This window comes from Anopheles merus, unplaced genomic scaffold, assembly GCF_017562075.2.
Source record: "Anopheles merus strain MAF unplaced genomic scaffold, AmerM5.1 LNR4000438, whole genome shotgun sequence".
Lineage (NCBI taxonomy): Eukaryota > Metazoa > Arthropoda > Insecta > Diptera > Culicidae > Anopheles > Anopheles merus.
The window spans coordinates 1-13,113 of NW_024428018.1; the positions used below are offsets into that span (position 1 = coordinate 1).

General features: G+C 40.0%; 2 protein-coding genes across 2 annotated transcripts; one reads left to right on the top strand and one right to left on the bottom strand.

Moving 5' to 3' along the window:
• The first annotated feature begins 1,756 nt into the window (after positions 1-1,756).
• LOC121602398 (protein bicaudal D-like) lies at positions 1,757-6,939 on the top strand. Its single transcript, XM_041931173.1, has 10 exons — positions 1,757-2,587; positions 3,993-4,358; positions 4,437-4,574; positions 4,658-4,815; positions 4,886-5,196; positions 5,279-5,469; positions 5,562-5,773; positions 5,857-6,338; positions 6,422-6,596; positions 6,665-6,939. The coding sequence occupies exons 1-10, from the start codon at positions 2,384-2,386 to the stop codon at positions 6,819-6,821; spliced, it is 2,394 nt and encodes a 797-aa protein (XP_041787107.1). The 5' UTR covers positions 1,757-2,383; the 3' UTR covers positions 6,822-6,939.
• Positions 6,940-10,539: 3,600 nt separating this feature from the next.
• On the bottom strand, positions 10,540-12,771 carry LOC121602401. The gene is made up of 6 exons (XM_041931176.1): positions 12,314-12,771; positions 12,041-12,213; positions 11,928-11,975; positions 11,746-11,861; positions 11,295-11,662; positions 10,540-11,212 (listed from the first exon to the last, which is right to left on the bottom strand). Exons 1-6 carry the CDS (start codon positions 12,375-12,377, stop codon positions 10,653-10,655), a joined length of 1,329 nt encoding a protein of 442 aa, XP_041787110.1. The 5' UTR covers positions 12,378-12,771; the 3' UTR covers positions 10,540-10,652.
• Between the last annotated feature and the right edge of the window lie 342 nt (positions 12,772-13,113).

Consider the following 13,113-nt stretch of genomic DNA (forward strand, 5'->3'; position numbering starts at 1 on the left):
AAGAGAATTGTTCTGTCACCTTTCACATTTATTATTAAATTATTGATTTTCCTGGCTTTAATCCGAAATAATCATTAGTTGTTTCTCATTTTTGTTGTTTTTATTCATCATTATTAAGAAATTCAATACGCTCTATTGACATTGACAGTAAAAATCTACTCTGGAGCAAATCGGAGTAAGCAACCACAAAAAAACTGTCATATTACACAAGTCATGAGATTTTTTTTGTCATTTTCACATTTTTCACCACATTTTTTAATTTCTTGAGCTTTATTACAAGCAATCAAGAAATGTTTATCATTTACGTTGTTTTAATAATAAAACCCAACAGTAAATTCAAATACTCTTTTCGACTTTGATAGAAAATCATCTTCAGAGCAAATTGCAAATGAGTACAGTCTGTCCCAGAGTTACGTGGTTTGTGGTTCCCGAGGTATCTGCGTAATTCGAATATCAGCATGTGTCGAATTTTGCGATCGTCGGCCAAAATACAATTTGTTACTTATATTTTTATTCAATTAATACTTTTTACACTTTATCATTTATGCGATATGATTTGTGAAGAACATTTTGGATACTTTTGGCTTTTAATTGGTTAAATATGTTAGCAAAAATGCAATTTATACTGCATTGCACAATTCTTGAAGCAAATTGTATTGATTTGACATTTGATGTGCCAAATTAAGAAATCCGCGTATATTCGATTCCGCGTAAGTCGAGAACCGCGTAACTCGGGAACAGACTGTATCTCGAATTGATTTGACAATATTTTCAGTCATTTTGCGTGTAAATTATCTTAAGTTAACTTATTTTTTGTTTTTTAATTAAAAAAAAATGTAGGTTTGACTGGGTCAAATTGAGCTTAACTAAGTTGTAATTTTTATGCTACTTTTTTATCGCGCGTCGTGTTGTCGCTCTAAGTCTATTTGAACGGTAATGTTGGGAAAACGCCTGTATATCGCGCGACAAAAATTAGCTCAATTTTGCTAAAAGATTGTCTTGCGCTATATTTCTGCTTCATCCGAAACCGTCGAATTATCCAGTTTTTCTACAAGCCAGATAAATGCCCAACTGAAAAAATGTTTAACACATTTGATTTTTTTTTCAACAACAAACAATTATGTTGACTGGGCGAAATAAGCTATTTTTGATCGATGCGGTGTGAATTTTATCAACGCAATTCATCGAAAACCAACGTGAGACGTTGTCGCTCTACGTCTATTTTAATAATAAGGCAATTCGAATTAATTTCTTAAGCCATAATAACTTCTGTCAAATGCAAAGCGCAAAGTCAAAGCGACTTACCGATTCCAATTCTATCCATCAAAGCTAATAGTACTTTATAATGTTTTTCGGAACCGCCTTTACTTCTCTATTGAATTGTCATTTCTCATCAACACGAATATACCGACCGCCGGGTACAAAGTACCTGTATAAACAGTGTCCAACTGTATTTCACATCCTTGGGTGAATTGGCGATGCCAGCGCCACCGTTTGACAGGTCGTGTGCGTGAAACTTCATAGAGAAAAAATAAATTATGCCACAAAAGATTTTTTATATGAACTATTTAGAAATCTCTTTGTTTCCAGATGGCGCCACTGCGGTGCCGGCAGTCCCCTTGTAGAAGCGCTCGGTGGTTTAACGATCAACTGAAACAGTTGTTTGCAATCGCGTTTCGAATCGCACCCAGTGTGGGACGCATTTGAAACTCGCCTAATGTAAAGGCGGCATAATGGGTCAACTGACAGTAGGTTCGGTATAAATTTGATATTTGGGAAATTTGCGTGCCGTCTCGCACTCTGCCTCGGTGGCCAACAATTTCTAGAGCAAGTGTTACCGAGAGAAAAACTACAAGAAGGTTTTCCTGTTTTGATATTTTTTAAGCTGACTACAACATCTGTGCTACTTGTGGCGTGCTCCTGCACCATTGCTTTGCCGCGGTACTAGGACAAGCTTACGCTGATTTACGCTGGAGATTATCGTTTTCGATGTTCGGAGTGAAAATAGAAAAGAGAAACGGCCAATGTCACCCAATCGTTTGAGGTGGCACAAGTGTAGCGCACCTCCCAATCCATGAAAGGGGAAAACAGTGCTTTTAACCTCTAGTGTAATGACCAGATCAGATTTATTTTATCGTAAGGACGCATAAAGCTCGCATTCCGCTACACCGTGGGTGACACATTCCTTTGCGTAACCCTTCGGCCACATTGCCATTTGGCTGGCAAACGAAACCCCATCGCTTCCGACAGAAGTACCACCGATTCGAGACTGCTCACTCCAACCGTCGTGCCTCCCCGCTGATTGTTGCTCCTCCGCTCCTTCAACGGAGAAGAGTGTTCTATCAGGAAGCCAAAAAAAAAAAGGAATACACCGATACCGAAAATGACATCATCGGCGGAACTAGAAACCTTGCGGTCCGAAATCGAGCGTCTAACGCGAGAGCTGGATCAGGTGAGCAGCGAAAATATTCAATCTGCCAAATACGGTCTAGGATTGTTGGAGGAAAAGCAAAACTTGCAAGTGAAATGTGAAGAACTGGAGTCGCTGTACGAGAACACCAAACATGAGCTCGACATTACACAAGAGGTAAGTATAACATGTTTGCATAAGTAACACTTATTTGCTGGAGAGCAATGCTAGTATCAACGCAAAAAGTGTAAATTTTCTCTAAGAAAATTACCAAGAAGGAATTAGTAGCATCAGGTGCAACTAATACATAGTGCGTGAAGAGCTTATAACTACGCCAACCGCTCTGCACAATTACAACAATCTAATGATTCACCGCACATTTTAGTCTCATTTCGTTTTATTTCATTTCACTTCGTATGGCAGAAGCGAAATGGGTGAAATTTTCCTTCGTGTTTTCGGTTACGCACCGGGCGATAGAGGCAACCGCCGAGCTGTGGTTGATTGCTTTCTGTTGTTGTTACTTCCAGCGTTAACTACGATTTCATTTGAAATGCAATCGAAATCAGAAACGGCCAATTGGTGCAGCTCCACGCCTTTTTTTAAGGCTGTTTTTTTGTCTTTAAGGTTTGGATGGGAAAATGGCTGTGTTTTCGTCATCGAATAATTGCACCTTTTTTACTTCATGTGTGACATAGATGAGCATTGATGGTACTTATCTATTTATTCTTTCTTTTCTCGAACTAACGAGACCCATTGACCGAATCCTTACGTGCATGTGTTCTTGAATTGCTTTCCAATTAGGCGGTAAGTGCTTCTTGGATTCTGCTCCAGAGCTATTGATCAACTTCATTACTGCATTGGGAATAGAGTTGTGCAAATAATTGTTTCCATTTCCTCCACACCACTTTCCACACTCTTCCGTGGGTCATCATCTTCGCGCTTCAGCACACATCGGCTGTCGTCGGCTCGAAGGCTCTCAATACCTACGAATTTTCCCTGCAAGAAAGTCGATAACGTATCCGGCCGATATTACCGGATACCTGCCGTTGGAAAAATCATAGCAAACCATGGCGAAAACGAAATAACACGTGAAACATGTGCAATATGAGAGTGTGTTGTGGTTGAATAGATTTTCGCCACTTTTTGTTTTACCTCTTGGCTATTTTCTTTAATTTTCTCTTACACGCCAATAGATTTTGAGATAAAGCTTCGCGTGTGCACCGGTGTGCTTGGTTGTCGATACCACCCGGTACTTCTTGTGCAATACATGATCTTAACGGCAGGTCTAGGAAACGACCGAGTGGTTTATTTTGAAGGTTATGCGTTATGATACGATTACCATAAATACTATCATAAACATAACTTGTTTACAGAATTTCACGTGTTTTCGGATATCATATCGATAGTAGAAGAATGCATTTGACACAATAGGTATCATATTCATTCTAGGTATCACCAGGTGCAAAATTAAAAAAAAAACTTTTTTGTGTGCGCTGCGGCTGTACATGTACCTGCGCTTTATGCATGCATAAACTGTAACAAATTAATGTTATTAATGTTATTATTAATGATTGTTTGGTAGGCTTTACAAAAATTTCAAAAAACTCAACAAGTCACCACCAAATCGGGCATCGAGCAAGAAGATGCATTGCTCAACGAGTCGGCCGCGATGGAAACATCCCTCAACATGCAGATTGTGGAGCTGGAAAATGAAACCAAACAGCTGCGCCACGAGCTAGATCGTGTGACAAGTGAACGAGATCGCATGCTGCAGGAAAATGCCGAAATCGGGCGCGACAAGTCTGGTACGGAAGCAGAACGGGCACGGCTTAAAGCTGAGTTGAAGGATATGAAATATCGCGAAGCTCGCATGCTGGCCGATTACTCGGAGCTAGAGGAGGAAAACATTTCCCTCCAAAAGCAGGTGTCCAGTTTGCGAAGCTCCCAGGTACGTATTCACAACCAACAGCAAATGAGTGTAGGAAATCATTAGGTAAACAACATGGTCGATCTTGTTTCTTCGTAGGTGGAATTCGAAGGCGCTAAGCACGAAATCCGGAGGCTGACAGAGGAAATCGAGCTGCTGAATTCACAGGTGGAGGAATTGGCTAGTCTTAAGAAAATTGCTGAAAAACAAATGGAAGATGCCTTGACTGCACTGCAAGTGAGTATCATTTAGTTTCACATTTAAAACAATCATTTGTCAGGGTATTTAAAACTATTGTCTTTGCGTTCTACATTGTTCAGGTTGAAAGAGAGAATAAATACGCTTTGAAGAAAGAGCTTGATACACATATCAACCGTGAATCAATGTACAATATTAGTAATCTGGCATATAGTATACGTAGTATGGAAGAGAATGCCCTGAACAGCAGCGATTGTGAAGAGGAAATCCCAGCACTGAGGTAAGTTATATTTTGCATGAGTGGCTGTAGCATAGTATGAGATATAATACCTTTAATTACGGATATACAGAGACTCCACCCTGAAAAGATTGGAAGCAACCCTTGAAGCAGAAACTGCGGACCTGAAATCACCCGATGGCACAAAGGGCGATCTGTTCTCGGAGATTCATCTGAATGAGCTTAAAAAACTCGAGAAGCAGCTGGAAACAATGGAAACTGAAAAGTTATGCCTGACCGCAAATCTTCGTGATGCCCAGCAGAATCTAGACAAAAGCCAAAACGACTTGCAAAACTTTATGGCAAAGTTGATGTTACTGGCAGCACACGTTGATGCGCTTCATACGCTCAAGAAACAAATTCAAATTGAGGAAAATATAACCGGTAAGTTGGGAAAGTAAGGTGACAACATTGCTCAAGTAGCATTTTTGTGAAATCTTCTATCGTACGCTTGCATTATGTGTAGTATCTACAGCAAAGGACAAGGATGTGAATGATAAATTGAATGAAGCTATCATGCAATACTCGAGCTGGTTCACCTTAAGCTCGAAGGAAATAGATACTCTCAAAGCTGACCTGGCTGAATTGCAGAAGGGCTTGAACTGTTCTGACGCAATGACTGTACTGCGCAATGAAATAACAAATCTCAAGAACAAGGTAGTGTGCTTACTATATTAACTGTCCGTTTAGTGCTCTAAATTAATTCATTTAACATTTAACGACTTAAATACTGTGTTTCTATTTCGTAGCTGTTGTCTGTTGAACAGAAATCATTGGATTTGCATAGTGACATCCAGGTACTTACGACACTCTCACAAACAGCGGGCCAGAGTTTGAACACGACGCGAACTAATTTAGTTGCACTAAGCGACGACCTGGCCCAGTTGTACCACTTGGTGTGCACGGTAAATGGTGAAACTCCAAATCGTGTACTGTTGGACCATAAGAACGACGACTTAAGGTATGTTGAATGTCAATCATTTTAAAGCGTATCCTATTCTAGCCATATTGTTGTTATGTGCCTTTTTTGTTTTTCATATTTAGCTTCGAGAACGATTCCTTGACGGCAATTCAATCACAGCTGAAATCCGACATTCTTACATCCAAGCCTCATGTTTTTGAGGACCTGCAAGCACTCAGCGATGCTGTCGAGATTCGCAAGTACGTTGACACTGTGAGCGATCAAATTCGGTACCTCAAGACAGCTGTCGAACATACAATCGAGCTGAACAAGGATAAGGTGGTGACCGATTCCTCCGCTACATCCTCGGGCGATGTAAAGGAGGCAAAGGAAGAAATAGCTGATCTGCACGAACAAATCATCAAATTGCGCAGCTTACTGTCGACGAAACGCGAGCAGATCGCCACGCTGCGCACTGTGCTCAAGTCGAATAAGAACACAGCCGAGGTGGCGCTGACAAATCTTAAATCCAAGTACGAAAACGAAAAGTTGGTCGTCAGCGATACGATGTCAAAGTTGCGAAACGAGCTGCGCATCTTAAAGGAAGATGCGGCCACATTTTCAAGTAAGTTAGAGCAAAAATCAAAGTCGATGCAAACGGCGTCAAACCCCATTCTTCTACCGTTGCTTATTCCTGTTTTTTTAAAGGTCTCCGCGCTATGTTTGCGGCTCGCTGCGAGGAGTATGTCACTCAGGTTGACGAACTCACGCATCAGCTTGCGGCGGCTGAGGAGGAGAAGAAAACGCTTAATCAGCTACTTCGATTGGCTGTGCAGCAGAAACTTGGACTGACGCAAAAGCTCGAGGAGCTTGAGATGGACCGGTAAACATTAGCCTCTGTTTCTAGTTAGTGCATAGTGTTGAAGTAATTATTTGTTCTCGTTTTTATAGTGAAATGCGTCATGTGCGCCGGCCGGCAGCTTCGCAGCGCGGCGGTGGAGGAGGTGGCGGCAAGTCAGCCTTCTCTCGTGGGCAGCCTGCCCGGAACAGCCTTCAGAATCCGAACAGCAACAACAATAGTAACAATCCGAACCAAGCTTTCTTCTAACATAAGGTGAGCGTACAGCGTAAAATTCTAGCGTTCCTTTACACACTGCTTAAGCTGTAACGGGGGAATCGCTAGAGGAACGAGTTGTAGTTTTAGTTAATGCAAAGTGGCGGACGAATTACAACCAAAAATTATCACCATCATATGTGAATCTTTCATCGATCTCCCGTGTGTTATTGAGTTGGTTGTGCATTGTTTTACGCTCTTTTTCTTTGCAAAAGATTAGAAAACGGAGAGCTATGACTAGGTGGTCCGTCCCACCATTTAATTTGAATAATCAAATTCCCACATGGAACGTAACTGACCAGCAGTGAACAACACTGTTTGAAAAAGAAAACTATATTTCCATCCATTAATGAAACGAACGAGAAATGAAAATTGTTGCAATACATAAACTCGTTGTAAAAGGTACTAATCATCGTTTGGACGAATGTCGAAGAAAAAAAACACAGTATGTCCAGTTAACCTGTGTGAAAGTCCGAAGAACACAAATGAACGCGCAAGAGATATATTTATTTTCACCTATAGTGGCAGCTACAATAGTGTTGAAGGAATTATTGTAACTAGATGACTAGCTGAACGAACGAACGTGGCACCGGTTCACCGAAGAACACACAGACAGATGACTGATCGAAAAAAGAACTCTGATGAAGGTATGGTTCGTTTATTACACTATCTACTGATTATTAGAAATTGATAACAACACAGTTTAGCAACTTAAAATGTTGAACGGTGTTGGTGGTTGTGGTTTGCATACCGAATGATTATGGTAACACGAACACAAATGTTGCTACCACATCTATTTCAAACAGGTATAGATAGAAGTTATTTATGAATTCTCGAGCAAATACCAATACGATAATGAGCCCGTTATCTAATAATTTACTGCGATGATGATGCACATTCGCACTGTGCTACAAACATAATGTTCTTTTCTGAAACAACGTTCTAATGTCACTTACAGTTCGTGACAAGAGAGACCTTTTTTGTTTATCGGTTGTATTGGTGTTTTGGAAAAAACACACAAAATTTGGACCAACATTTTTATGGCAGCTTTCCACACGTTCCTGATGACTAGAAGCATCAACGTATTTTACAACATAGTTACTTGCCGAAGCTGCCAGAAACATTTGCAATGAAAAGAAAAGCATCTACGACGTCATAAAACAGTAAAATGTTTTTCTTGCTATCGGAGTGTAATGTGATTTCATTGGCAATAAGAATGTTTCGTGTATAGTTGGCACCGCTGCATCTTGCATTGGTGGCTGTAGTGGAAGGATTATTAATAGTAAATTCCTAGAAGTAGGAATTAGCCCACATCAGTAACAAGCAGTGCGCAACATTTTATAGTCTATTAGGTCGTCTTCCCTTTGCGTTCCAAAGTCAGTACGAAACATGATTATCAGTAGTGTGTTAAACATTAGACAGTTCTAATGAGGAAAAAGTAATAGAAGAACAATATGTTCATTGGTATAGCAACTAACAATTATCTGTCCAAAATAGTGCAGGTTAGATTTTGAAATTTGTGATTTTTTTGTCAGTTAAGATACACGAAATATAGCACCAGACTCAAATCGAACAAGTGAGGCAATATGTCAGCAGTGTCAAAAATAATGATAGCAAAATGAATGAATGAGAATACAATAGGAATTTCGTCGATGTAATCCTACGAAAGCATGTCCTCATTGAAAAAAAATCTTCTAATCGTCCAAAATTTATTATTAGAATGTTATTATATCCTTTGATTAATCCATTTGCCAATATTTTTGAGAAGAAACAGGTTATGTATGTGAATAATAAAGATATTATAGCATCAACTCTACATGGAAATTGAAAGTAGCTCTGGTATTGTTGTATCTGACTTGGGGGACAACAGAACAGACCACACGCATCATGCGTCGTAAATCTGGTGCGAAATGATTTGTGCCGGCAGAAAGAACATCCAATTCGTACGATGTGGTACTGAAGAATCTCCTATGTAATGTAAAATAAATCTATCATTTAGCATAACTTATACAAGTCTACCGAGCCATATATTTATTGTAAAAACAATTAAAATAAACAGAAAAAAAGTGGAATAGAAAAGCAAAATTTATTGCACGAAAAATTATTAAGATTAAGCGAACTATTACGAAATGGCCAGTGTTGAAAAGGAAAATGAATGAGTCAACAAACGTTACTTCAAAACCAACAGCAAAGATAGACATACAAGTCGACCATTTTCTCCAAACACTGAATGATAAAAGAACAAAATACGACACGACATAACAATATGAACTACGAAATTAATAATAATTAATCACCGTCCCTTTTTTGAAATGAGGTTTGAGAGGTAGGAGATAACTCGAAAGAGTGGTAATAATTAACTATACGATGGTACGAAGCCACGATAAAGCATTTTTGGTACTTCCCTAGTACATGGAGGCAAAGAATGCTACTCAATGCAGTAGCCAAATTGTTACAAGTATCCAGAAGCGTTAGCTTTTGGAAACTCTCGTTTGAATAATTCGTGAATTTTGTTATATCCCGTCTTTTTTTGCGATTAAACGCTTTTTGTGTTTAAAATTATTGTGTGTTAATCTTTATCACAAACAAAAAGTAAAAAGAGATTACAACCTGTTAGAGAATAGTGATGTTTCTGATATTTGATATTTTTGTTGTAGGATCTTAGAGAATCGTAGTGAGTTAAAGACAAACAACATGCAAGCTATGCAATCTGCATGATTTACCATTTGTAGTATACTTTCGCAATACAGAAGAAATAGCGGCACTTGTTTCTTTTCAACGTTCATCAATGATGAAACAAGGTAACAAACAAATCTTAGATGCCGAATGGTGTAACACGGAAAATAACAAAAGATGGACATACTTAATGGTGTAGTCGTAAAATGAGTAACATCTTTCAATCCCGTTATGTTGGATCATACATTTGTTTTACTATAGTGCTAGGCGGCCTGCAGTTCGGTCGGTTGTAGAGTGCGAATCCCTCCTTTCTTATCCGTAGATATAAGATATCCAGAACTAAAATCCGCATAACGGTAGTGTCCATCTGATTAGCAGTTTAGTAGGTGTAGCGATAATCGTAAGTTAATACCAGAAACAACAATCGTATTCCCTCCTAGCGTAGCGCAATTTCTACACGATACAATCTCCTTCCCCGTTGTTCATTACTTTAAAATCGTGCAATCAGTGAAAGGTTACTCTCAAATGCAAAAAAAACACTTTTTGAAGGAAATGTAAGTGAGAGGGAGAAGAGAGGGGGAGAGAGAGAGAGAAAGAGAGAGAGAGAGAGCGAGAGAGAGAGAGAGAGAGAGAGAGAGAGAGAGAGAGAGAGAGAGATCAAAGAGTAATTGTGGAAATTAAGAAGGCAGTAGAAATCCACACATGTCCATTTTGTGAGTATTCTTTGCCAAGTTTGAATATTAATTGTGTTGGGTAAATAGCAATTATATTAAACTGGTAACCAGTGGTAAAAAAAAATAGCATCATGTGTTTTATTCCACTTTCGTTTGATAAATTTGCATTATTATTTCAATTTAAAATGCATTAAATAATAACAATTTGCCAGTAGATGTATTGAGATGAATTGTACTATTCACTTACCATAACATCGTCAAACAATGCTTCTCGCGTGGTTCTCGATCGTAGATGTCCCGCAGGTCTTAGACAATTTAGCGTCAGACATTGTTTGTCAAATATGTAAAAGGCACAATTTGTTTCTCGCGTTCATCGTGTTTTTATTAGTCTTTGATTGCGATTAAGCGATGACTACGCTAATATTGTATGTTCTTGATTATCGTACGGTGAGAGAGTGTTCGAATGAACAACTTGCTAGAACACATACACGATGAACATCAGCAGATACATCGTGAGCATGGCACAGAACAGGATGCGATCCACTGGCTGCACCATGTCCTGCCACGTAACATCACTATCGTCGTTTGTGGTGGAAGCCGTATCATCATCCTGTGGTAGATTACGTACCGGCGTTTGCCTATTCGCTTCCGGTAAGTTATCTTCCCATTCAGGGGATAATGTGTCTTTCTTGATGCTTCCGTTTAGATATCCGATGGACAAGAACGATGTTAATGGTCGATTTTTTCTTAAACAGCTTATGGTCTGAATTACCGCTAGCGGACACTCAGTACATCCCTTTCGGGAGGTAATCTGACCTCTTGCATAATACGTCCAGCCGAAAGCAATAACGCCGAGACCAAACGAACCAAGTAGCAGGTGTGCCAAAGTGATAACCGGTTTCATCTTCACCATGCCGTACCAGTAGAGGATAACAAGAAACATACCTTGCATCACGGTACCCAGGACGACGGCGATCGTTCGAGCGCTAGTGTGGATGCTAAACCAGAGACTGAACAAGTTCAGGAAACAAAACACTATCATAGAATGGAGAAACATATTTCGAATTAAAGCACAATTAAGGCGATTCAAAGGGATGGTGAGTGTGTTCGCACTTACTGACGATCAGTACGAGAAAAACGACCAAATGCGAACCAACTAATCGCTCGATGACAATATCCATGCGAAACTCGGGGCTCATCGTGCTGTTAACAGTGGCCATCTGAAACGAGGTAATTTTGTACGGCAACAGCGAATAGCTCGGGTACGAGAGGCGGCGTTGGAAGTGAAACAGCGACAATTGGTTGGTATCGTACTCGACGGAATAAATTCGCAACGTACAAATCTTCGTATCGAATGCCCAGTATCTTGCCTCGGTATAACAGTCGACCGTGAATGTACACAGCACCGTATAGATAACTTCTCCATCGTAGCTAAGATGACACTTGACACGGGTACACTGTTTAGTGTTTTGGATGCGAGGCGATCTAGAACGATACCAGAACTTGTGATGACATGCTACTGTGATAAAGTATTACGGTTTTCATTGAAATATCAAACATTTACATACCGTTGAAACGATTTTGCTGCAAATGTTGGCGTCCAGAGGTCTTGCTCAGCTACATTAATCGTTTCTATATTGCCACTCGTACGCTTGTTCCAGTGTAGAAAAGCGTCGTACCATTGCTGCAATATAGTTGAGCTTCAAATGCATCGAAATGCTTCAATAATTATCACACATTATCAACTTACCATCAGCAGCTCTAGCGTTATCTCCAGCCTAGAATCGTAATTGCGCACCTAATTTCAAATAATTCAGCCAATACGTTAGACAATTAAAAATAGTTAAACACAACTTGCCATACCTTTTCGACATTGATTACTTCAGCCCCGATGTACATTGCAAGACGATCTTGCTGATACTTTACTGGCCGATAACGCGGGTTGTAACTTGTCCCACAAAATAAGGCATTTTTTAATGCAGCTTCAGTGCTATTAATTTCCATCTGAGCCGCACAAACGAATGGTTTCGGGAGCTCTGCGCAGGAACGTGCATGTTAAATGGTATTGGAAGATTCATTTTTTGCAAATCACGATCACAACACGTGTTTGTACTGTAACAATTCGTGCCCACTCACCACCAGCCGCTATAGCCGTTAATCCGGATAACAGCAGTACTACGGTGCTAAACGTAACGATCATGTTCGCTCTTCTTTGCCCACTAAATGTGTCTCGGCGCGAACAATCCTATTCCACTAGTCACTGTCAACTGAACTATCGGCAGCATCGGCAGTTTGTGCGCCGGTGCACTTCACTACGGGCTAAGGGTACGCTGTACATCTTCGTTGAGACAAACCGCATCATCAATCAGCACATTATTAGAATTAGCGGTCAGCTGGATGTTGGATAATACACTAGAGCAGAGAGGCAGAAATGCAGAGGCTGATAAATGCATCATAAATGCATGTGTAAGGTTCGCCGTGATGGGGCAGCAGGTACGTTGATCTAGGGGACTGCTGTTAGCGTTGGTGCCCGCGTTGCGTCACGATACCATGCGTATAATCATCCTAAATTGGAACGGAGACATTTGTTTAGAAAGGGGTACTATAAAAGTACGCTTGCACTGGAAGAAAACGATCAAGACTAATCTTAAAATATATATTATAAATGCATATTTGGAGTATTAGCCACTTGTAAATATACATATGTTTTGGCTTGTTGTCGGTGATGTCGATGATAACATTTAAAGTCAAAGTGTAAAATTGCCACCTGATCAATTCTTCTTCCTAGTTGGCGTAACACCTGTAGCCGGTGTCCAAAGCCTGCGACAAAGTATTGACTATCTCTGACCCTGACACCAACAGCAGAATACCATACGGGATATGAACCTAAGACGGGCATGTTGTTAAGATGTGTGAATTCACGACTGTAACACAGG